A 26,022-nucleotide genomic window follows, 5' to 3' on the forward strand; every position below is an offset into this window, starting at 1 on the left:
CGTGTACGGAATGTGGGTAACTGTTTATATAACATTACTTGTCGGTATTCTGTTACTAAGCGAACAACGGATAAGACCAGTTGTTAAAAATGTTTTGTACTATGTTCCTTTTTGTATTCGGAAATAATACATTCTAACTAAAATGTAAGTGTGCATTGATATTTTTTAAATTAATATTCTATGTTAAACAGTTCGTCATAAAAATGATATGTTAAACAGCCTCCCCCTTATGCCACTTTTTTCATATCATAGGCTATGCCATACTACTATGTAATCAAAAAATTTTTGTAAAATACATCTATGCTGTACCATTATATGTCAAGTAAGCAATTTTATGTTATCATCACCTCGCGTTTTTAGTTATGTTCCTACTAACCAATACCGTAAAACTAACCTTAAATTAAATTTTTTTGTGTAACCTTAACAGCACTGAAGAGGGGTTGGGCATTTAAGCCAACCCGAAATGCATATGAATAAGGAATTTTTAAAATAAAAAGTACGTTTTCTAACCAATTGCTGTCCGTTCGTCTACCAACTCGTTTTGGATTACACAGACGCTACACACTGCAATAAATACTATATTTTATGGCATATAAGATGTGACTTTGTTTAAAAGAAAAAGGCTCAAAAAATTGCTTTGTGTCTTATATGAGATGTAGTCAAAAAGTTCTGGGACTGGTCCGATAAAAAATGCCTGACATACATGTTAAATAATTGAGAGTTTTCACCTTCAAAATAAATTCCTTCTGTAGCTATACATAGATTTCAGAGCTTCTACCAGTTTTCAAAACATTTCTGGAACTCTTTTTTGGTGACATTGTTTAAGCACTCACTGCAATTCTTTTTGAATGTAATCAATGTTTTCAAATCACTGTCCTTTCAGCACTTTTTCAGCCATGAAAATAGAAAAAAATTCGCATGGTGCCAAGTCTGGTGAATAAAGAAAGTGGGGAATCACAGCCATTTTATTTTTGTTGAGAAACTTGAATAGAAATAGCTGTGTTAGTGGGGCACTGTCATGATGCAACAACCAGTTCTGAGCTTTAGAATGATCTGGTCTTTTTTATCTGACATTTTCATGCAGGTGCCTCAAAACATCCACATGAAAATTTTGATTCACAGTTGACCTTGTGAAACAAATTCTCAAAGAATAATTCCCTGGCTATTAAATAAAAACAATGAACATGTCCTTGAGATTGCATCTCATTGATGTGTTTTCTTTAGTCTGGGTGAGCTTTCTATCCAAATAAGATACTAGAAAACTGGCTTACTAACATCAACACTACCACAACCCAAAAAAATATAATACCAACTCAAATGGCTTACATTCCTATAGTATTCGAAAAAATAAAAAACTATTAAAACCACATAATACACTGTATAACCCTAGTATTTACTAATAATAACAAAAGTTACTAATAACTAAAGAAAATATTATTCAAAATATTGATATAATACAACAAAACAACGTTATATATATAATATCCTGCAGCTGCCAACCAAATCACCAATACATAGGTAAAACAGAAAGAACCCTAAAAATCAGACTTAAAAAATTAGATTCACATGTCATTAAATTTAATTACACTAATTCTTTTTAGTTAATTGAAGACACAGACTGTCCAAAAAAGTTTTTGGTAGACTACCACTTATAATTTTAATTAGATTTTTTTCTGTGATTTTTAAAGGAATGTTTGTAAACTTGATAGCCAAGTAGCCTTAAAAAGAAGGTCAGGTTGTCAAAAAGTTTGTTCTGGAACACGTGAAGTGAATAAATGGTGTCTACCAAAAGTTTTTTTGGACAGTCTGTGTCTTCAATTAACTAAAAAAAAATAATATCATCCGACGAAATTCCAAGATAAACTAATTCTGCTATAGCCATTCGTTGCAATAGTGAAGGTTGTGAGATTTCATTCAATAATCTAAAAATACTCAGGAAAGAAAAATTATTATAAAAAGGAAATTATTAAAACATTTGGAAATCTCTAAAATAAAAACTTATAAAATGAACTTAAACAATGGTCTAACTATCAGTGACATCTGGAAAGCACTCCTTCTTAACAGGTAGTATCCACAAGTGATCCCATCTTGCCCCACCTCCTCAGATGGCACCCATCTAGTGAAGTTATTCTGCCTTCCTATATAGATACAACTACATTCTGCAGATGCAACTGTAAACCTAAGGATGATTCAAACTCTGCCTGCCTCTACCTTATGTAACATTAAATACTTAGTTTAATCTTTTGGTATTTTAAACACCATCCATCTCATATTTTCTATCCATCTACAGGTAATAACAATCTATACCATTTTATAATATAACCGTCTTAAACTTTATTTACTTTATAACTGTTTTACTTATCCTCATTTATTTTATCTTATACAGCANACTTAGTTTAATCTTTTGGTATTTTAAACACCATCCATCTCATATTTTCTATCCATCTACAGGTAATAACAATCTATACCATTTTATAATATAACCGTCTTAAACTTTATTTACTTTATAACTGTTTTACTTATCCTCATTTATTTTATCTTATACAGCAACACTTGTAAACAGATTCTACTCAGTCAATTACCCAATATTTTCTTTAATGTCAATTTGTAACCAATAATCAACTATGTAAGTTAAAAAAGTTTTTTTTAAAATATTATATGTATTGTTATGCATGATGTAATCATTATCTATCTTCCTTTTGTAAAGTGTAAGGACTGAAGAGAGGTCATTAGGACCCGAAATCATTTTCTCCATTGATAAAGCCTATGTTAACAACTGCTCTTTGTATGATGTGTTACTGAAAAAGCCAATAGCTTTTAATTCTTTAAAATCCACAACAAAACCAGTAATGGAATGTTTAATTAAATGAAACGATTTTGTTCATTATTTAATAAAAAAATTTTTGTCTTAGTTTTTAGGAAACTTTGCAGCATTATGTGATCTTGTAGCTGGCAACTAACTGGCATGCTTTTCTATTCTTTGTAAACATAGGTTGTTTTCTGAGAGAAGAGAACTTCAAAGTCTAAAATATATCATAATTGTATCAAATACTGTACATAAATTTGCAATTGTAATAGCAATTTGCACTTTGCAAGAAAAAATGTTTCAAAGTAAATTTTAGAAACCTCATTTTTTGACAATCACTCAATTGCTAGAGACTCATAGGAGTAAAATAAAAAGAAATTATTATAATAACTTTGTAATTTCTAAATTACTAAAATTTAGTAATTTTAGTAAAACATGTCTAAAAAAAATCTGTAATTTACCTTCAACAATTTAGTACATAAACTGCGAAAAGATGGATGCCATAGAATAAATATTCAAATTTTGTCAACTTGATTTTTTAAAAAATTTNGTGCCATGTTTGAAAAAGAACCAATTACAAAAGATTTAAAAATCAATTACCTTAATCAATTTTATCTAGAATTATGACAAAAGAAATGTTTCCAGTAGAGTCTCCATGTAAAAATATTGAATAATCAATAGCTTACAACATGGAATTGACCTACTTCTGCTAATTATTTTTATATATTTTATTCATACTTTCTTTCAGATATTTTTAACCTTGCCATTTGGCAATTTATTTCAAGATGCAGACCTAATTTGTGCCATGTTTGAAAAAGAACCAATTACAAAAGAAAAAAAAATCAAATGTCATTTTATGCAATTTGCATACTCTGAAATTTGTTAGTCTGTTTCTTTTGTAATTGGTCTTCTCAAATAATAAAGTGTAAATTCAAAACATTCTGAATGAGTAACATTACAATGAACATTTTACCATTACTATAATTAGATCACTAATATAATTCATATATTTATTTAAAAAGAAATGGAAAAGCAGTAATAGTAGAAAAATAGGAAATCAATTAAATAATTGAATTATTGAAGTACTACGTACAGTAGATATAGTAGATATATATGCAATGTTTGTGACTTTGTGCAATTGTTGGGACTGTCAAGGGGTTGTGATAATTGTGCATGGGCATGAAATACACACTGAGACAGTCTTACCATTCACTTTTTCCCATTTAATAAAATATTGGAATTTTTCTTACAAAAGTTTCTATATCCTTGTCACTACAATTCTCAAGAAGATAGTCCAGTAAAGGTTTGAATGTCCCATCACGTAGTCCTTCAGTGATGGTCTGCAAGATCTCTCAAGCCCCAGGGCTTGCTATTAAGCTTTGGATATAACAGTTCTTGGAGAAAGAATGAACCTTGGAGAGATAACAACTCTGGGAGAACAAACGAATCTAAGAGATAAAACAACAGTGAGAGATAAACAGTGGATCTTTGGAGGAAAAACTAATTTTTGGAGCAAAGAATTTCATGTCCTTGAAACATGCATTTTTATAGGATTTTCTCCTCTATTCCACATTCTGATTGGCCTTCCCTTGTCTCCCAGTGACAATATGAAACTTTTGGGACATGGGAGAGGTTGTTATTGACACTTAATCAGATCCCGATAGTCTAAAATTCCTTGAAACTTTCATATTCTCCCTGCAATTCTAGCCTTTTGTTTTCTGTTTTGATGAAAAGAACTTTTATTGTTTAAGCTAAACTTTAAGTCTTGCTTTGTTTTAATTTCAAAAGAAGGAGAGCTTAACTGTCCTACCAGATTGGTCATTGAAAACATAAAATTTCAATTTCCATCCAGGACCTCACACACACACAAAATGGGATATGTGTAAAGTGACCAGACGTCCTGCTTTTGGCAGGATAGTCACAATTTTTAACAATTTGTCCCATGTCCAGCAGCGGTTTAGAAAAGTCCTGAGTTTTGGAAAAATTAAGTTTTTGTCAACTGTGTCATAAACTTATGTTTTATGTTTAAGATTTCATAAAGATCATTTTGTATCACATGTATCAGTGCCAAGGTATGCCTGAGCATTGGAAATAAAGACAAAACCCTTTGTGTTCGTGGCAAAGACCGACAGAAAATGGTTTGGGGTGCACAGTTGCCGCAACTGAGCAGCACATGTTCACAGGCTGTCCAAACGAGCAAACGTTTTGTTCGTTGCATGTTACATGGCGCAGAGCTCTCGTCTGTTGCCGCCTTAGAAAGCTAGTGACTAGCGAGAGTAAGCACATCAGTTTGCATTGTTCTATTGCTAGTGGTTGGGCTGGGGTTTATTTTGGTTATGACAGTACTATATAATAAAAAATTACAATGACACTCAAGGCAAATTCAGAGGAAAAGTAATACAAATTATTATTATTATTATTATTGTGTTGGGTTTAGTGGGTTATACTCAGTACACACCGGTGGCTGTGTACTATGCCAGACCAGAGTCAAGGCTTACCAACCAAAACAAAACTAAAATTAAATGTGTGTGNAATATACAGTAGTTAATCATCTGTAATAGTAGAAGAACAAGGTGCAATAAATCGATCAGATTTCATGAATCATGTCAAAAAGTTCTATAGTAACTATTTAGATTATTTAGAATTAATAGATTATTTAGAAGAGTGGACGGTACTATACATTGCAATGATATTGAACATTTTCATTGGGTTATATTAAAACAAAAACTTAATTGGGAAGATGTGCAAAAGTCATTTGATCACATTAGTCAATATTTTCCAGATAGTAATATTTTCGAAAATGATCTTTTTAATGAAGTATCATTATTTAAAAAATATATTGATAAGGAAAAGGTTAAATCTTGGGCATCAGCAAAAATCTCAACAGAGAACAAATGGTTAGAAATATTTCATCATTTTGAAACAAACTATGTTCCATACAACAATGCAGTGTTTTTCAACTTTTTTCATTGAGTGGCAGCCCTGATTGAAAAATAAAAAATTGTGACACCCTTGACCAGTGGCGGATCTAGAATCTGAATAAGGGGGAACTAATGGGCCAGATGAATTTTTTGCAAAAACTAATACGTGCAATGCTGGGGTAGGGTCTAGGGAGGGCGTCCCCTCCCAGGGAAGAAAAATTTTAAAAATTGACAGTTTAAAGTGGCATTTTAATGCAAAAAAAAGCATTTCTATGTGTTCAAAATCAAACTTTAAGTCCATTGAATATTGTTGAAATACCTACATGTAAAATAATAGTCTTGCTGTTGTTTTTTAAATCTAGTTTTATCATCATTTTATGTTATCATTTTATTGATAAACAATTTTTGTTAAGTTTTTTTATACTATTTTGATGCATACATAAAATAAATATTTCATTACTTTTTTCTTATCTTTTTCATATCAATTAAAAAAATTTAAATTAAAAAAATGATAAAAAATTGTTTATTTATCATCATTGCTTTTGAATACTATGAAAATACTGTAATATGCACCTACATTGTGATTGAAACCACACGTTTTTCAAAGCACAATGCAACGCTTTTTAAAGTATATACAAGATACAAGTGTCCACGTCATTCTTCTCTGCTGGTTGGCCTAGTACTGGAACTGGAAATGTGAAGGCCAAGCAATGTAGTTTGGGCAAACTCGTGACAAGTCGTGCATACACGTAGAGTAGAACATTACATTAACATGCAATTAGTCATCGTTTCTTTGCTTACTAGATATCTCATAGCAAAATAGAACTGACAATGAGTTAACTTGAACTACACTTAAGTAAATTTCCAAGAAAATGCCTAAAGGCCCTAAACTTTACGATACCCCAATCATGGCACTGTGGCACCCCGGTTGAAAAACATTGCAACAATGCATTAAAAATTGTGGAATATGTGCTGTCCTTACCAGGAACTAATGCCTTGACTGAACATGTTTTTTTCTACCATAAATAAAGTGTGGACATCTGATAAATCACAATTAAGTGTTGAGATTTTGAAAGCCATATTATGTGTGAAATATAATTTAACAAATTCTTGCAAAAAAATTTCATGACATTTTAAACGACATCAATCTACTAAAAAAAAATTCATTCAAATGAGAAATATGCAAAAGAATAGTGTTTTTAAAGATTTTTTATATTTGTAAATTTTACAAATGTTAAAATTTAAAAAATATAATACAATACAATTTGATATTAAAATTTTGTTGCTCTAGAACAATTTTTTCTCCCCCGTCAATTTTGTCCCACTTCACCAGTGTTAAAACCTGGTCACCTTAGATATATGGAAGTCTCTTCCTTTGTTGAATAGAATAAAGCAACATTAAGTTACTTTAAATAAATTAAATAAAAATGTAATTGCAAGAATGTATCAATGAAAACATTTGTTTTCTTGTTTTATTTTTTCCTTTGCTCTGTGCCCCTAAGCCTAAGTCTATCTGCCACTGATTGTATTGCAGTTTTTGAAAATATATGAATTAAGTATGGTATAATAATGTGTTTTTATGTATTTAGATAAATTTGTTTAGTTAAAAATTATTAAATAAAAATATAATATCCAAGATGGGCATTAGGATCCTCATTGGATTTTATGAAAAATGTATATATTTATGCTAAGTAATTGTTAACTTCACTTAAAATCTAATAAATGAATTACTTGAAATGAAAGCCTATTTTGGAATTATACTGATTGATATTATCATGTGTTACTAATATGTAAACAGATAAATATTTAATATTTAATGCTTTGTTAATTGTTAATTATAAAAATATTTATTTGAAATTATTTGTTACAGTCGACCCCCCTATAATTACGGTCCCTATAGTTACGATTCCTATAAAACTACGAAAAAATTGCTACCGGTATCCGTAAAAAATAGTAAAAGTTCCCTATAAACACCTCAAACGTCATCGGGAAGCCGAACTACTTTCCCGCCGTCCGTAGCGCCACGCTACGGAGAGATTTCTATCGTCTGGACAGTATTATATAAATTATATATAAATTAGGTACTGTACATATAATTATATATTAATTATATATAAATTAGGTACTGTATATATAATTATATATTAACTTATTGTAACTTTGTTATAATTAAATATATAATTTCCGCCGTCTAGCGTGGCGCCACGCTACGGAGATTTTTACGCTAACTATCGTCTGTCAGTATGTAAATTAGGTACCGTAAGTCTAATACAGTACTGTAATTTTATACATTTCTTGTGAAAGAAACATTTCTTATTCAACGGCGATTAAAATTATTTATATTAATGATGTCTCCGAAGTTCTACGAAGTTTTCACAGAAAAATAAGTTGTTAGAAATCGGCCGCTCTTTGCTGAGCTGTTCCGCGACGAAAACAATGTTGAGCAATGGCAATGTCGAATGGTGACACTCGGTAAGTAATCCTACAATTTTTTGTTTATAGCGTAGTTTATACGGATTATTCCCAAAAAATATATACGTATTTTGGAAATGTTGAGTCGGATTAGTCTAGAATCGATTAATTTTATGGAAGAAAATCTTTCAAACAGCCGTAGTCCGTAAACTTGACACGTGTCGGGTTGTGATTGGAAGGATTCGTAAGAAAGCGGATTCCTAGAGAATGGAACGTATCTCTATCTTATAGGGGGGTCGACTGTATGTTGTATTAGAAATTGCCAGTATATAATTACAAGAAATTGATTTTTGATATTTCATATCAAAATGATTTGCAGATGTTTTTGTTTTGTTATTTTCTACATACAGATGTAAAAATCTTTACATTTACAAAATCTCAATAACAGAAATTAATCCTACACTTATCTGAAAAAATGATTTATATATATATATTATATATTCAGTTTATAAAATTATTGCAGTATCAAATAAATATCAAATAAAGACAAATAATAATTCTTTTTACTCAGGGTGACTGGCGGACAGCTAATGTTGCAGATAACAATGGATTAGTTGCAGGACATGCTTATACTGTAACTGCAGTAGCAAATGTAAGTTATTTACATATTTTACATATAACATTTTAGTTTGGTTGATATTACAGAAATAATCTACTAGAACTGGATGTTATATTTTACATTTATAGAATTTTCAAAATTTAATCTGCTGATATAAGTGTGGTGTGATGGGTTAATGAAAAACCATATTATACAAGAATACACCACGTATTAACACAAATTTCAACAAAAGATAGAGGAAATCATTTATTTACAGTTTATCTCCAAATTAATTTTAATACATGATCTCGAGCCCGTACATGATACTAAACCGTTTCTCTTTTCCTCTCTCGTGAACAAAGCTTGTATATCTGGTTACATGTGTGGGTCCCGAAGCCAACCAGTACACAATCCATTGTGACCATATTATACTACTACTTATGACTAACTTAACTTAAAATATAAACTAATATAATCTAGGTAGAGAAAAAAAGTATAGAAAGGTTAGATTAGAAAGAAGTCCCCCTTATCTGTGCGACAATTTGAGCAATCTTCCGATGTACACTCCCTGACCGCATGGATTCATTCCCTCGTCTTCCTCATGTGGTTCTCCCCTCGCTTGTTTCTCCCAGAATGAATAATGAAAGTAAAGTCCTCCTACGTTGCCTTCTTGGTTGTTGCCCCTTTTCAGCCCAAAACTAGCCAGAAAGTGCAAATAGGTCGGAAAAGTCAAAAGAAGAAAAATAGTGTGGGTTATTTAAGTAGAAGAGGAAATTATAGATAACATAGGATATTATCGACTAAAACATACATATACATGGTGGGATACACCACATAAGAAATTAATTGTTTCTACGATAATTTTAATTTAAATATTTTTTAAGAATACAAAAATCAAATACATGGTTCCATTTTGGTGCCACTGTGTCAGGACTTTGTTTATTTTGGACTTTAGGAATGTCATTAATGAAGGAAATTGAGGATTTTATTATATTTTTTATTTGTTAATTGTGATACTCTCAATTGTATTTTCTTGTCTTCAAAACTTGTTCATTTCCCCAATATCTATTACACTTCTTCCATAAACTTTATTCTTAGTTATTTGTTAGCCAATGCCCTATTTTGATTAGAAGTTCAAAATATTATTAAATAAATATTTATAATTTGAGTTTGTTTCAAAGATTAAATATTTTGAAAATGAAATTTGTTAGAAATAATTTAGAAAACACTTACTATTTTTGTTTTATTTAATTAAATGCATTTAATTAATATTTTTGTTTCTTTTGCTCCTGTTAATGTTGGTATTTATATTTAAGTTATTTTTGAATAATAGTAACAAAGATACTGCTCTGTATGATTTTGGTGCTCCAGATTATTTAATTTCATTTTTTAAATCATTATATAACAATCAAGAAGCAACAGTATGCACATGGATTGGTTCCAGATTGGAAAAGGAGTAAGGCAGTGCTTTACTCTGTCATCTTCCTGTTTAACTTATATGCCAAGATGATTGTGGAAACTTGATTTGGATGCAGCTGGCATTAGAATGAAAGTAGGTGGTCATACTATTAACAATTTGAGATATGTAGATGACACAACACTATTGACTGAGACCTCGAGTATCTGATTATCAGGATGAAAGAGGAAAGTAAAAAAGCAGGGCTGCATCTCAATGTCACAAAAATTAAGATTATAAAGCTCCCCATGGGAAGGTTGACATCAAAATCAACAATAAAGTACTCAAAACTATTCAAGACTTCATATTTCTCAGCACTAAAATAAAGAGAAATAGAGGTTCCACACATGAGATTAAATGTCGGATAGCAATAAGGTGTGCAGTTATGGTGGCAAGGCATAACTGCCACCATAACTGCACACCTTATTATGGAGGAGCAGAGATATTAGTCTGACCACCAAAACTAAAATACACTGGCGGAAATTGAAAGTGTTACACCCACTCAGTATTGTCGAATACATATAAAATTGGGACAAAAGAATCTCTTTTTGAAGGGTATTGAATGATCAAAAATTAAATGAAGTACATACAGTGGTATGGAAATTATGGAGACATTTGTTATACAAAATTGCTATAGTGTTTAGTTTATAATTTGTGAACTGTGTTATGGAACATGACTTTTTTTGGTCCACATGTTGTTGGTGACCAGCTATGCCATATTGACAAGTGAGAACTCCGTACACCCAAATGTCTGACTTTGAAAGAGGTCAGATAATTGGCATGTCAGAAATGGGAGCATCATATCGTGAAATTGCCTGAAGGACTGGTCGTAGTGCAATGCCAGTACAAAGAGTGGTCACACGGTGGATGCAGGAAGGGTCCAGTACTCGCAGATCTGGCACAGGTCCATGCAGAAGGATGACCAGTCTCCAGATTTATCCACTATAGAGCATGTCTGGGATGCCATGGGTAGACGGATTACGTCTTATAGCCATCCAGCGTGCGCTGTACAACAACTGATTGCACAAGTTGTGCAGGCATGGAGAGATATACCCCAACAAGACATTCAAGCACTTATTGTTTCAATGCCTGCAAGGATCCAAAAGTGTATCCATGCTCAAGGTGGCCATACCTCTTACAAAAACATGTACCAAACAGCAATAAAACTTTGCGTAATTTATTTAATTTTGTGTTCATTTCTTCTGGGTATGCCCTTGTACATGTTTACCAAGTTTCATGAATTTCTATCAATTCCATCTGGGTGTAACACTCTCAATTTCTGCCAGTGTAGTAAATGTCATTGTCTTTCCTATAGTGATATTGTGACTTATGGATGCAAGAACTGGACCATGAGAAAGAATGACAAAAGGAGAATTGACTCATTTGAATTGTGGTGCTTGCGTAGACTCCTGCACATTCTGTGGACTGCCAAGGTGACAAATAAAGATGTGATAAAGTGCATGAAGCCAGATATGTCACTAGAAGCAAAAATCACTCATTTAAGATTGTCCTACTTTGGACATGTCATGCATGCAAATTCCTTGCAAAAGGCAGTCATGCTTGGCATGGTCGGTGGAACCTGGAGGATAGATAGACAGAGAACTTGTTGGATAGACACTGTCAAAGAAGACACAAATATGAGCATTGAGCAACTGAAGGAGTTTGTCAATAACAGAAAAGTATGGAGATCTCTTACCTACAAAGTTGACAAAGGTTGGACACAACTAAATGGTTGAATAGGATTGAATAACGATAACAAGTATTCTAGTGTAACGTTTATATTTTTGTAAAATCAATAGATATTGATTTGATTGATGAAACTCTGGTCTATTCTCAGAAAAATTGTTTGCAAAAAACTCTGCCAAATTGTTTTAATTTGCTATTTTATGCTATAAATTATTTCAGAATATTACACATTTACATATTTTTTAAGTTTATTATTAGTGTAATAATTAATATTAGTGTAATGCAAATATATTAATAAAACTTTTGGTTTTTTTATATATTATAATTTTGTGATAAAATTGGAAATCAAAACATCAGAAAGGAAAAAGGTCATTAAGTTGTTAACTGAATCCAAATATAATTAATTTTTAATACAGTATTATTAAATTAATAATTTTGGTGAATTCCACAGTAATTTTATTGAAAAACAATTGTTAAAATCTCTAACAGTTTTAGTAAAAGTTGAATGTTTTGATAAATTTTAAACTTATTTTTAAGTATTTTAATTGCATAGGTGACCTTGATAAGTGGAGAACAAGAGAATTTATTAAGAATAAGAAATCCATGGGGGAATGAAGTAGAATGGAATGGAAAATGGAATGATAAGTTAGTTAATGTCTAAAAAAAATTTGAAATAATTTTTTATTAAATAATTGTTTTTATAATTTGCTCAAATTTTGTAAGATGTTCATATGGTTAGTTTAAACTATTTAATTATATAATAAGATAATTTTTTTGAATCTATAAGTATTTCGATTGCAATGGTCCAACAAACAACAAATATAGGAAAGTTTTTATTTTTGTATTAAAAAAATAGCATATTGGATAAGCAACCAATTAACAAAATCCCACTGACAATTAACATTCTCCAAACCTAATTCAGGAGGTCCCGAAACTGTCTGTTTATTTGATATGATTTGTTTTTCTTAGGCACTCCAAATTGAAATGCCTAAGAAAAAGAATTGTATCAAATGAACATACCTGAAGACAAATAAAAAAGTTAGAAAACTAAAATCAACAAAATCTACATTAGACAGTTTCAATAATATAGCCACATAAAAAGATTGCCTTATCAAATACTCTCCATTGTAATATTTCATGACATAACAGATGAAAGAAGAGTGAGGAAATTATGCCAGAGAAAGAGAGATGTCTGGAAAATTCTCTACAAATTTGGAGGATTCCAACCCATAGCTGTCAAAAGAGTTCATGATGACAATGATAAAACTTAATCCATTAATGATTACTAAAAAGGATTTATCTCCTTTTATTTAATTACAAACAGATAAAATAAATAACTAAATAGCAAAGAAAATTAATGCAGAATAAATTTCCTATGCAAATTAATTGTCAATAGATTATGTAGTTCATATAATATAATATTCAAAAATAAAAGATATTTTACTAGCTGAATATTGTTAATAATGAAGTGTTTTTAGATATGGATATATTTTTCATTTTAATAAATGGAATAAAATAAACATTAGATATATAATTTATTTTCATTTCCTATGTTTTCTAATTTTATTAAAAGAAGTTATGCTGAGTTTCCATTTGTAAACCATAATTTTTATAGTTTATTATTTAACCCAAACATAATAGCATATGAGCCATTCTGCACAGAAACTGTTGGATTAATTTGAAATCCATAAAATTGATAAGAAATTGATAAAACAAGTATACAAAACTCAGCTACAAATGTGCAAATTCACAAACTGCAGGTTGAAATTGGCAAGGAGCTATTGTATTAACAAAGCATTTAAAATAACATGAAATTTCTTTAATTTTATTTTTTATGTTTTGTTTTTTTTTTTAATATTCTTTAAAGTTGTTAAATTTACTATTACTAAAAAATATTTTTTGTACAACAACTGATTGCACAAGTTGTGCAGGCATGGAGAGATATACCCCAACAAGACATTCAAGCACTTATTGTTTCAATGCCTGCAAGGATCCAAGAGTGTATCCAAGCTCAAGGTGGCCATACCTCTTACAGAAACATGTACCAAACAGTGATAAAACTTTGCGTTTTATCGCTGTTTGGTACATTTCATTTTGTGTTCATTTCTTCTGGGTATGCCCCTGTACATGTTTACCAAGTTTCGTGAATTTCTATCAATTCCATCTGGGTGTAACACTTTTAATTTCCGCCAGTGTATAATGTGAACTATTGTAAAGGTTAAAAAATTGCTTTTTAATATTCTGATTGTTAACTGACAACAGTTACTTTAAGACAGACAAACGTAGNTTTCTTTTACCGATAATCATCTTTGTATATATATATATATATTTTGTCAATGTAAATAATGTAATCGATCGTCGCGATTGCTGTACGCGCAGTTTTATTTGTGTTTTGGGTGGTTTTTGTGTGGCAGCACGGTGAGAGTGGTGGAGGAGTTATATATAGTGGGGAACCGGAAACCATTCATTCTGGTTCCTGGCGTGCAACAGTGAAGGTGTGTCCTTCGATTGTCTTGTGTAGACCCTTTGTGCTTTGTGTAAGCTGCCACGTGCCAGGCTTAAGCCGACCTATCGTATTGTGATTCAATTATAAATATATTTTTGGTGCATAAAGCTTGTTAAATAATATATCGTACTGGTCTCCTCCTTTTTGTGGCAATCATTTTTTATTCACCTCTGCGGATATCATACCTCAGATATTTGCAGATTCCACAGAGTAATAAAATAATTTTTAACGATACAATGGCAATGATTATTATTAAAAAAAAAATTTTTGTTAGGCTTAACATCGATGAAAATTCAACACAAAGTTGGTTAATAGCGATATACTAATATACTAATTACATGGGATATACTAATATACTATATTAATAATGTATTTTTTTCATTTTTTTCGATTATTCAATTTTTTCAGTTATCCGACCAACCTGAGTCCCCAATTGAGTCGGATAATCGATGCTCTACTGTATTTTGAAAATATAAATATATAGGTTGTTTGTTTTAGTGATCTTATTTGGTCTGAAGTCAGCATTTCAACTAAACATCACTTGCAATGGAAGAAAAGAGCTGATGGAGAATTTTGGATGAATTATGATGATTTCTGTAATGAATTTGAAGAAGTAACTGTATGTACTATTGGACCTGATTTTAATCAAGACGGAACAGTTAATAAAACTGGATATGTAAGAATGCCATGAGAATAACTTTTTTTTTTTACAATTTAAGGAAACATTAACAAACCACTTGATCCATCCAATATTTTGCAAATTTTGACCTCCTCCAGTGTTCTGGACTCTTTGTGACCAGACAAGTGATCCCAAACTCCCAAAATACACAGTCTATAAGTTCTGAGACTGATGTTTTTTATGTTCATTCTAATGTCATTATTCTATTTGACCTATGTACTCATAACCATTTCAAAGTGAACAAATAATCTGAATTGTCAAGTATAATCTGATCTTGAGTATGTTACTGTTTTATGAAACATGTTTGTTAAAAATGTGTGAAAGAAGAGCAACAAGTTGCAATAAAATTTTGCTTTAAAGCTGGTTTATTAGCCATAAAAACTTTGAAAATGGCAAAAAAGATTTAGAGAAAGGGGCAGTTAATTGAGCAAATACTTTTTGATGATATGCCAGATTTTTGTGAAGGAAGAGAATCTGTAGAAGACAATGAGTGAGTGGTACAGGAATTAATCATTAATTTCAACTTGGCTAGTTTGAAATCCCATCCGTTCATAACTGTACTTTTGACCTGGCCAGAGATATAGAGATTTACACATTAAAGAATTTGTTTAGTTCAAAATATAGCTACTTTGAAATTTGAAGTGAAAATTCTGTCTGAACTGCAATATAGGTATGTTAACTCATTCATTTAGATTAAAGTGCCTCTATGCTATAAGAGAACAATTGACCAAGAACAACTCTAAACTGGTCAACATGGCTTTGCTTTTGTAGTAACACATTTTTGGGTGTCACCTTACCCATGAACTATTTTTTTTTCTCTTACCTCATAAAATATGGCTGGTTTTTGGGATTGCAAGATTGGGCTACAAGTAGTAGATTGAGATATTTGTAGAACTCTAGGCTACTACTTTTTGGGCCACTTTAAAAAAATTTAGGCTACATTTTGAGGAATTTTGCTTTACTTTTTATAAATCATATCTGGCAACCTGTAAGGTTCTCACTGGACATATATGGTTTATCTGCTGTTTGTTTATATTATTATTAATTAATGAAAATAACATTTTGTATACATAGCCATATTTCATTTCATTAATAAATTACATTAGTTACATGGCATTCAGCATATTATACAGAAATACATAAATCTTGGATAATTCAAAATTTGATAATTTGAAGTTGCAATTATTCCATTTCTTGAATTTCGAACTAATGAGGATTTCCTTTATCACCACACAAGTCAAATCGGTAACATTGCTCATGTCACAGAGTTGGTTAAAAATGATTGACAAATCACTTCTCATGTGATATCAGAAGAATTGAAAATATTGAAAATTAGCATCCCCATTGTGGCCTGCCTGCTCTTATATACATATAGAACTTAGAAAATTTGAACTAATTGTTCATTAATTATTTTTGCGTGATCAATGTGTAGTATTGCAGTAGAGTACAGTAATACCCCAAACTTACGCAATAGGTGGGACCGAGCGGTAACCGCGTAAATCGGGGTATAATTTCGCATATAAATACATACAAATAATTTTTAATTGGGGCCGGAGACTAAAGAAAACAATAATTTAGAAAAAAATGTTTAATAAAATCTTAGATAATACATATGTATAACAAATTAGGCCTATATTATTTTACAATTTTTCACATTTACTTGATTATTACACCATAATTTTAACATTGTTTCCATCTCAGCGATAATACTGTGACGTTTACGAATGATGCTTGAATTTAAAGATTGAGCATTTTTCACAGCTTCGAGAATTTTTTCTTTGCCTTTTATAATTGTTCTGACCGACAATTCCGGTAGATCAAACTTCTTTGCCAATTCACAAATTTTCATTTTTGTATCGAAGTCTTTAATAATGGGTACGTTCGTAAAGTCAAACGAGTTAAACGCGTTAGTAACGAATCGTTCGAAAAGTCTAACGAAATAGGAATAACGATGACGTCATTCTCGCTTAACTCGTTCGACTTTACGAACATACCCAATGTTAACTTTACATTCCAAAGATAAAGTTTTTCTTTTCTTGTTTGATGCAGAAGAATTAGTTCTACTTCGTTTGGATGACATAGTAGAGTCTCTCAAGTCTCCGTAGATATAACAAACACAGAAATAAATAACACAAAATAAATTGTAGCTATGTGTGGATTCCGCGCGACACATCCGAACATGTAAGCTGAACAATAGTGTGGGGGGAGTGAGTAATCAAGGGTTGCGTGGCGCTCAAACAAAAGACGAATCAACGAGATTTGAAAATCGCGTAACTCCGGGTTTGCGTAAGTCGGGGTATTACTGTATTGCAAAATATAAAAAAATAAAATCATAAAACTTCTGAATAAGTTATATTGATGTGAAACCTAAAAAATTCCTCGCTACACGCATTCGATTCTGAGCCGAACGAATTTGTTGCCCTTCCAGTCTTTGCTGTAGAAGTGTAGATTCACGTCATCTACAATTATGAACTGTTTCTTCCTATTCGTGCTCTTGCCACTCTCGGCATTATTTATCTATCAATTTCAAAAATATTCACCAGTAACTATTTCAAATATTTTGTACAATTATCTGCAGAAATGATTCGAAAACCCCCCATAAGTACACATACTGCCATCTAGCGTGATGACGTCACTTTTTTAATTCCTTGAAGATTTTGTTAATTAACTAATTATAATTTAATGTCAGTTTTTCAAATATAATAGTAAACTTCAATAATAGACTTTTCTTATAGACAGCGTATGTCACCATCTAGTGAAGAGAGAGAGAAATAGACAGACAAAACTCTGTTGCATTTTTATTTAATTAATAAAAAATCTGTAGGTTTGATTAATAGTAAACATTCCAGGGATCATAGAGATGCTACAGTTAAAGTTTGGTAACGATTGGTTCAGTAGTTTTCACGGTTAGTGATCACAAATGAAAAATACATTATCTCTTTATATAGTAGTATAGACTATAGTTCTCTCAGCATTTTAACTGAGAATTTAAAGAAATGCCTATTTCATTTTCCATGTATTGATACATGAGCAACTGTACAATAGTTTTTTGTTCAAAAACATATCTTAAGATTAGATCACTCACTCTACTCATCCAAATGGTCATCTCCAATCTATTTTTTATTTTCAAAATTAAAATTGCAATTGGAAGGCAAAAATTTGATAACACTTTTGAAATTGAAACTGATATAACCAACCGAGAACTATTACAAAAGAGGAGGTTTCAATAGTGATGCAACAATTGCAAAAGACAGTTTAATAGTATATCAACTGTAATATAGCTTATTTTAAATAGAAAAGGATATTTTAAAAATTATTCTGGTAAGTCTTTTACTTTATACAAACTTAGTTTTAAACTTATACACTGCATTGTATACTTTATTTTATTTTAAAATTTAAACACCAGATAAAAGAATAACAAAAACTTTTTGCAACTTCCCAGAACAACATAAACACATAATGAAACAAAGATACAAAGATCAGTTACAATTAACAAATATAAAATGTGATAAAATATTATAATGCACTTAATTACAAAATTTTGGAGCTATTCTGTTGCTAAGCACAGTAATGGGAAATCTCTTATACAGTATGACAGTATGACTCACTTAATTAAAATCAGTCCCACTCACTGGAAATGATACAAATGAATTTAGATGAAGGACAATTGTTAGAAACTTTATTTTAAATTATTTAAACACAAAGAAACTTGCAGAAAATACTGAAAGTTGTCTTTCTCATCTATGCACCTTTGTGCATGTGTAATCAAGTTCTTACTGTCCTTACATAAAATGCTGATATCGATAACTGCCATGTTTTGAAAAATGCTTTCTTCAGTTCACATACATTTTTCATTTTGAATACCATCTACAAAATTTACATCACTAATATTCATCAAAATTCACTATAAAATTTACATATTTCATCATCTCAGTCAAACCAGTTTTAAGGGGGCGACCCTGTACAATTGTTTTCTAACATCTTTATAGCTGTTATAAAATTATTTTCCTGAAGCTTTTACCATACATTTGGAAGTGTTGTATCAAGTGATTTTGAATACCTCAAGCAGCAAAATGAGCAGTAAGAAAGGTTCAAAAGAAGAAAAAAGTATTTTTATTAAGTATTTAGCTTAATAAAAAAGTATATTTGCAATTTACTTTGCTGTATTCAGCTTAACATTTTTATTTAAAAATACTAAGCTGAATACAGCAAAGTAAATTGTAAATATACTTTAAAGTCGTTTATAAATAGTTCATACAAGACAAGAGGCCATTGCTAGAAGTGCTTTCTATTGGCAAATATTCTGAAGTAAGAGTGGCCAAAATTGGTTTCACCTCAGATGGAAGTTACCACTGAGCTAACACTGCATCCTCTGTATCAGATGGCAGTTAGAGCTCACTAGTATCATCATCCTCTTTATCTTCCCATTCACATACCTGAATTCTAAAACTCATTTTTTTATAATAATGAATTAAATAAAATAATTAAAACTGTGTAATGATATAGATTTGTGCTGATGTATCAGTTTTCAGTCACTATTGCTGATAATCCTTTTTGCTTAATGTTATTTTTGCTAATAGTTTCCTTGATACTTGATCCTCTACAAACATGTTGTCATGTTTATAACACATTTTATACAGATAATCAGCTATATTGCAATTTGAAACAAGTTTTTTAAGAAGAGACTAGGCAACCTGACCTGATCCAGACCCTCTTCCACCATAGAATGATCAAAGGTAGTCACTGACTTATCCCCTATTCCTACCCCATTCAATTTGGCTAAGTGGTTTGTGAATGTTCCCTAATATGCAACTTATTATTAAATTAAACATTTTATTTAACACAAATGACCAAAATCATTTTTACTACACAAATTTGCCATGTATTTGTTCAATTTTCTATAGGCACAGGGCAAATCTACATAGGGACTAATAGGGCTTAAGCCCTGGGCTCACAAGTGTCAATAGCCCACAAAAATTGAATTATTATCATAAAGTTTGAATACTTTTTCATTAACAATGAGCACTTATCACATATTAAAAAATAGTTAATATTAATAATATAATAATTTAGAGTATTATTTGTTTTATTGTAAACAGAGCCGCATTGGACTGTTTTCTTGTAAGGAGCCCTATTCAATAAGCTCTAGGCACCGAAAAACTTAGATCCGGCTCTGGGATTGTCCTTATCCCTTACAAGCATTTAGGAAGGGAAAACTGCGACTCTTTTAGACTCTGTTTTGGGCTCTTTATATTTTTGAAACCATTATTATTTAAGATTTGGGGTCAGGGTGTTTCTATTCCACTAGTGTATAAATAAATAGAGTAGGACTTTGAACGTAATGTGAGAATCTGGAGGGGGAGTGAAACACACAAATGAAGTAATTAGAAAAAATTAATTAAATAACTTAAGAATATAATTTTTAAGACGTAGAAATCGGATCAAAAAATCAAGTCGAAAAGGGAAAAACAAAACCCACACACTTCCTACTTTTTTCCGATTTTGTGAACGATAAAGCCGAGCAAGAGGGCCATATAAGGAACAATTATTACTGAGGTTGCAAGACAAACTCTGACTTTAGTCACCTCCAGCAATTAATTCAGTTGGTTTGACATCTGGTATAAAATTTATGAGGTAGAATGAATAATCATAATGGATAAAAAGAGGTAATAACATAAACAACAATTAACATAAACAAAACTCAGACACAAATCAAACTTAGAACGGGTTGCATCAGTAGCGTAGCGTAGGTGGCGGCGGCACTTTTTAGGGTGCGGCAAAATTACGTTTTAGGGGGCAGCAAAATTTGACANGGAATGGAAATTTACGGTTTAGCCTAGTGATAAGTAGATTCGGAGACAAGTAAATTCGACTTACGTCGTTTTTCGACTTACGTCGTTCTCCTGGAACCAATTACCGACGTAAGGCGAGGTATACCTGTATTTCGTAATTTTTTATAATTCAATTGCATGAAATACTCTATTAATAAATTAAAATTAATACTTTATACTTATGAAAATGTACTAGTACTAGCCATTGTGGTCACTTAGCTGAAGTACTTTTAGAAACTTTATCAGTGGAATTTAAAAAAAAAGCACTAACATTTTCAATCCAGTTAATGGACCATCCTCATGTGTGGACATGTTCCTTCATATCAACCACCATCAGCATATCCCACCTCTCCCACATGTTTACTTTATCAGAGATTAGCCTTTCATCCTTTCTTCCAATACTAGCACTCATCTTTCATCCTGCCAAAGATGATTTATTAAGGCCACCTCATCAAATAAAGAGGATAACAAGTCCAAAATTTTCACACTGTTTTTTTAAAAATTCCACTGTTAAAGGTGCATTAAAGTGCTACTTTATACTCTTCAAAATCATTGAATTATGTATATTCTATTTCAAAAAGTTTACTTTACTAGGAAAGATTTGGCTTTCTAGCAATATATAAAAGTAAATCCATCCCTAATATAGGCAGGGTGGGTTCCAGTTACCAGCAGAACAAAACTAAAACATCTGCTTTAGGAGATACTTTTTTCGATAAAATTTTGTGAAATGCCAATTTCACAAAAATTTTTCTGATCCAATTTTGAAAAATAGGGGGCAGCAAACAGCTTTGTCTGCTTGTTGTGCCGAAAAAGTCTATAGCTTATCTGGAGCAGGACTATTCCAAATAATTTTGGTGCCTGAAATAAGCCTAAGAACAGTTCCAATATACAGTGACCTTTCAGTTATAAGACACAAAATTCATACCGAAGTTAGTAGTCAATACATACCTGGCAACAACTTAGGGGAATGAAACAATAGTCTGGACATACATGATAATGGTTGCTAAAGAGTTATGACATTACCACTTGTTTTATCTAAACATGTAGCTGCAACCATTTTCTTTCTAAAAACAAATGTTATGTCTAGTATGATAATCCTCTCTGCTTTCTTATCTTCTTTGGCACCTGTGTGACCTACAGCAAAGTGATCCCACTGTATTCTTGTGATTGACAATCTTGATGATAAAGTGAGGGAAAAATACAAAAGTCTGAAACATTTGTAGGGGTGTAGAACTGAGAGTCTTTCAAATGAGAGATTTTAGACATTATCTCCTGTAGGCTTCTGCCAAGACCATTGAAAAATGTCTCGTAACTAAGACATTTTTCACTGAGTAACTGAGAGTTGCTGAGTAACTGAGAGGTCACTGTACTTGTACAAATACAAGTACAGTGACCTCTCACTGGTATTATAATGTAAGGTATGATAATTTATACATTATATCTTTTAATACCTTTTAAGTATCCCTTCTAATTTGACACCTGAACCAATTGCCTCTCTGCCTCACCTATTGGCAGGACTCTGGTCCTGAGTAAGAGATACTATTATTGTAGACTATATAGGGACATCAATAATCCACTTATTTTGTCATACCATTTATACTTAATATTTGTATTTTGTTTTTCTTTTACCAAAATGTTGTTTAAGATGATATGATAAAATGATAAATACAAATTATTCATAAAGCTTATATTAACATCTCTGATTTTTGTTTTTTACTCTTTCCATCCTATGAGTATAATCAGCCAATATCTTTGATTGTTGTGCTGAATTGTTTAGAAACATTGAGTTTTTCTTTTGGTTACTGAATGTGAGTAATAGCAATCTCATCATGCACCATCTCAATCAGTATAATAGCAATTTGCAACAAATGCACAGTGTGTGTTATGGGATGCTGAGTTTAAATTATTTATAAGAGTGCAATGTCAATATCACTCAGTCAAGATGACCTATGGACAATACAATGATTTGATGATTTAATCAGTTTAAAGAAATTGGAAGTGTGCTTATTAATTAAGAAATTGCCAGGCAACCTCATACATCATAAGAAAATGAAATATCTGAGACAATCATGTATGAATAGTCTGAAGAAACCTGTCAATTGTTGCTATTTGGAGCTTGGTATTCCTAAAATGACTATATGTGCTTCATAAACATTTGAAATTGCATATCTACAAAACTCAAGTGTAAAATTGATCTTGGAAACCATTCCAAAAATGTTGAATTTGCTGAATGAAACATATGATGATACCATTTTCTTCAAGTGTGTTGATTAGTAATGAGGCAACTTCTTATATAAGTAGATGTGTCAATTATCATAATCATGAAATTTAGCAGTCTGAATACCAACTGAAATTTTTCAATACAATCTCCCAAGAGAAGTGTGTTATGATTTAATCATGTTCTGAACTAATTATAAAGTCAGGATTCATGTATTAAATTTTGTATTAATTAAATTTATTAAAATTCATATTTTTAGGTTTGTACTGTAAAAGGATGTTGGGAACAAGGATGTACTGCTGGAGGATCAAGAAATAATCTTGAACTATTTTCACTTAATCCTCAATATTTACTTACAGTTCTAAATATTTCAGGTAGTCTTTCAAATTTCATTACAATTATTTAACATTATATTGAATTTTAATCAGCATTATATTCTGTAAATGAAATTAAAAATATTAAATTTGATGTTTCAAATTAAAAATCCTCAAATGAGAGAGGAAGATAAAAAATAATATTAAGAAACAGAAAAACAAACAAAACAGACTTAACTTATCATCTAAATGCTGTGTTTTAAGGAAAATTAATATTTATAATTTTTCTTAAAAACACAAATGTTATATGAATTTTTTTTTCCTCCGGTTTTCATTTGATCCACCATTGCAAATACAATGTTTACTAATTATTTTTAATTGAATAAATTTAAATTATTTTTTTTGAATTTTCAAATAAAATAAAATAAAACAAAATTATCCTTTAATTTAAAAATAATTATATCTAAAACATATACTTTTAAATAATGAATATAAGAAAGTAGCAAAATGAATATGCATAGTTTTAGAACATTACTAATTAATCAATATAGGTGTAGAGTTTTGTTTTATTTCTGAAAAAAAGTGAAGAGAATAATCTAATCTTTATAAATAAATTTATATGTTACATCAGTTATATTTTAATTGCATTACTATAATTAAAACATCTTTTTTGTTTTTTACTAATTTAAGATGTGTATAAAGAATGTCCAAAAATTAGCATGATTATTGCTTTGATGCAAATACGACAATATTGCAGGAAACATAACAAGAGTAGAATGTTACAAATTGGTTTTGCAGTATATAAAGTAAGAAAATTTAAAATTATTTGATATTAATATTTTAAAAAATCTAATTTAACATTAATGACAATTGTTTATAAAGACAAAAACTCCTCATAAAAGGCTTTCTCGTTATTTTTTTGTGAAAAATTCTGATGTTGGTAATTCTGGACCTTATATTAATTATCGAGAAATATTTAAAAGATTTGAAATGAATCCTGGAAGTTATGTAATAATTCCTGCCACATTTGAGCCCAACTGTCCTGGTTCCTTTCTCATTAGGATTTATGCTGACAGTCCTTTCCGAGTAAAGTAAGTCCATCAAAATTACCATAATTAATCATAAATACTATAAAATAAAATATAAATTATTTATTTATTTTAAACACTATTTCTTTCAGGGAATTAAAATAAAAAAACTTTCTATGCATTTGTGCCTTTTCCTAAATGATGTGTGGGACTCACTTTCACCTTTTAAGTAAAGAATGCAAATTCATTCACAGTAATATTTGAATTTTTATAATGTAATTCTTTTAAATTTTTATTTTAGAAGTACTTAATATTTAATGTATTTCCCAGTTTCTCAGATTAATTAGTTTTTGAGGTGTTAAGTTGTAATTAATGAGTTGAGTTGAAAATTTATTTAACCATTTTCAAAATGATATATCTATTTATCTTTAATTATTATTGAAAATGATTATTTTAAACATTGCCACTTGTTACAAGGATCACATTAATGTGAATAATATTGTTAACTATATGTTAAAAATGTCAAGTTTCTTGAAAATGATACATTAATATTTAGATACTAATTGTAAATAATAATTCAACAAGACAGGAAAATGAAATTAGTTATAAGTAATTCATCATTATATCTATAGAATTTCCTTGTAATAAATAATTTATTTTAAATTTCACAGAATTAACATTTAAAATGTAAATAACTTCATTTATTTTAATAAAAAATTTTTAACTTCAGTAATTTAATATTCTAATGACAACTTAAATCTTTTCATTCATCAAATTTTTTTAAAACAGACATAAACCCTAGGCATAAAATAGCAGACCTTTCATTAATCTCTTATTTTTATATACATGTTTTTTAATTGATGATGAACTCATGATGGGTCTTTTTAATCATACCCATCATGAGTTCATCAGGCCCACAATGAGGGTAGGTAGCCAGATGGTTAGGGATAGGGTCTGACATATTTAGAAAAGACTGCCCTCCAAAATCTCCTATGGTTGCTTGCTTGATTTGATCTCCAATGCCAAAACAGTAGGCTGACAAGCTAACATGTTAATCACTTTGGACATCTGGCCCTTCTTTTTAAATTATTGAAAATGAAATATATTTCAGAAATCAATAAAAGAATTGCTGTTTTAAGCCTGGGACTTGTGACTGTTCTAGGAATTGTAGTGAACAAAAAAGGTTATCGTCATCATCAGAAATTAAAATTGAGTCATTGCTGGAAACCAGCAACAAATAGAATTTAGTAATTTACACTTGTTTTTTTGTTATTTCTTAATATTTAATGAAATAGCAATTGTATTTTTGAAAGCTATTTATTTTGTATACTTTATGTTTGTTTATAATCTCAGAAGAAAAACTATTGATCTGGAGATTATGATATAAAAATCACAATTCAAATTGTAATTAACCATACATTATATATAAGTAATGTCTATCCTATCTGTATAAAGATTTTTATCTTAAAAATTGTTTTAATATAATTTTAAATTCATATAATTTTATTTAAGATTATAAACATTACTGAAAAGTAAATTATTATTCATATTTTTATTGTCATATTAT

General features: G+C 30.3%; 1 protein-coding gene across 2 annotated transcripts in view; it reads left to right on the forward strand.

Moving 5' to 3' along the window:
• Positions 1-24,975, forward strand: part of LOC111635125 (calpain-A-like) — a 58,205-nt gene extending 33,230 nt beyond the window's left edge. Inside the window, exons 6-12 of one of the 2 annotated variants that reach the window (XM_023379982.1) lie at positions 8,711-8,791; positions 12,433-12,524; positions 14,884-15,061; positions 23,373-23,487; positions 24,118-24,233; positions 24,310-24,518; positions 24,608-24,975. In XM_023379982.1, coding sequence (XP_023235750.1) covers positions 8,711-8,791; positions 12,433-12,524; positions 14,884-15,061; positions 23,373-23,487; positions 24,118-24,233; positions 24,310-24,518; positions 24,608-24,620 — 804 coding nt within the window. In that variant the 3' untranslated portion in view covers positions 24,621-24,975. The remainder of the gene's footprint in view (positions 1-8,710; positions 8,792-12,432; positions 12,525-14,883; positions 15,062-23,372; positions 23,488-24,117; positions 24,234-24,309; positions 24,519-24,607) is intronic. The other variant, XM_023379983.1, reaches the window with a different exon arrangement.
• The last annotated feature ends 1,047 nt before the right edge of the window (positions 24,976-26,022 follow it).

This window comes from Centruroides sculpturatus, unplaced genomic scaffold, assembly GCF_000671375.1.
Source record: "Centruroides sculpturatus isolate CEXI.00-Female unplaced genomic scaffold, Cexi_2.0 scaffold688, whole genome shotgun sequence".
Lineage (NCBI taxonomy): Eukaryota > Metazoa > Arthropoda > Arachnida > Scorpiones > Buthidae > Centruroides > Centruroides sculpturatus.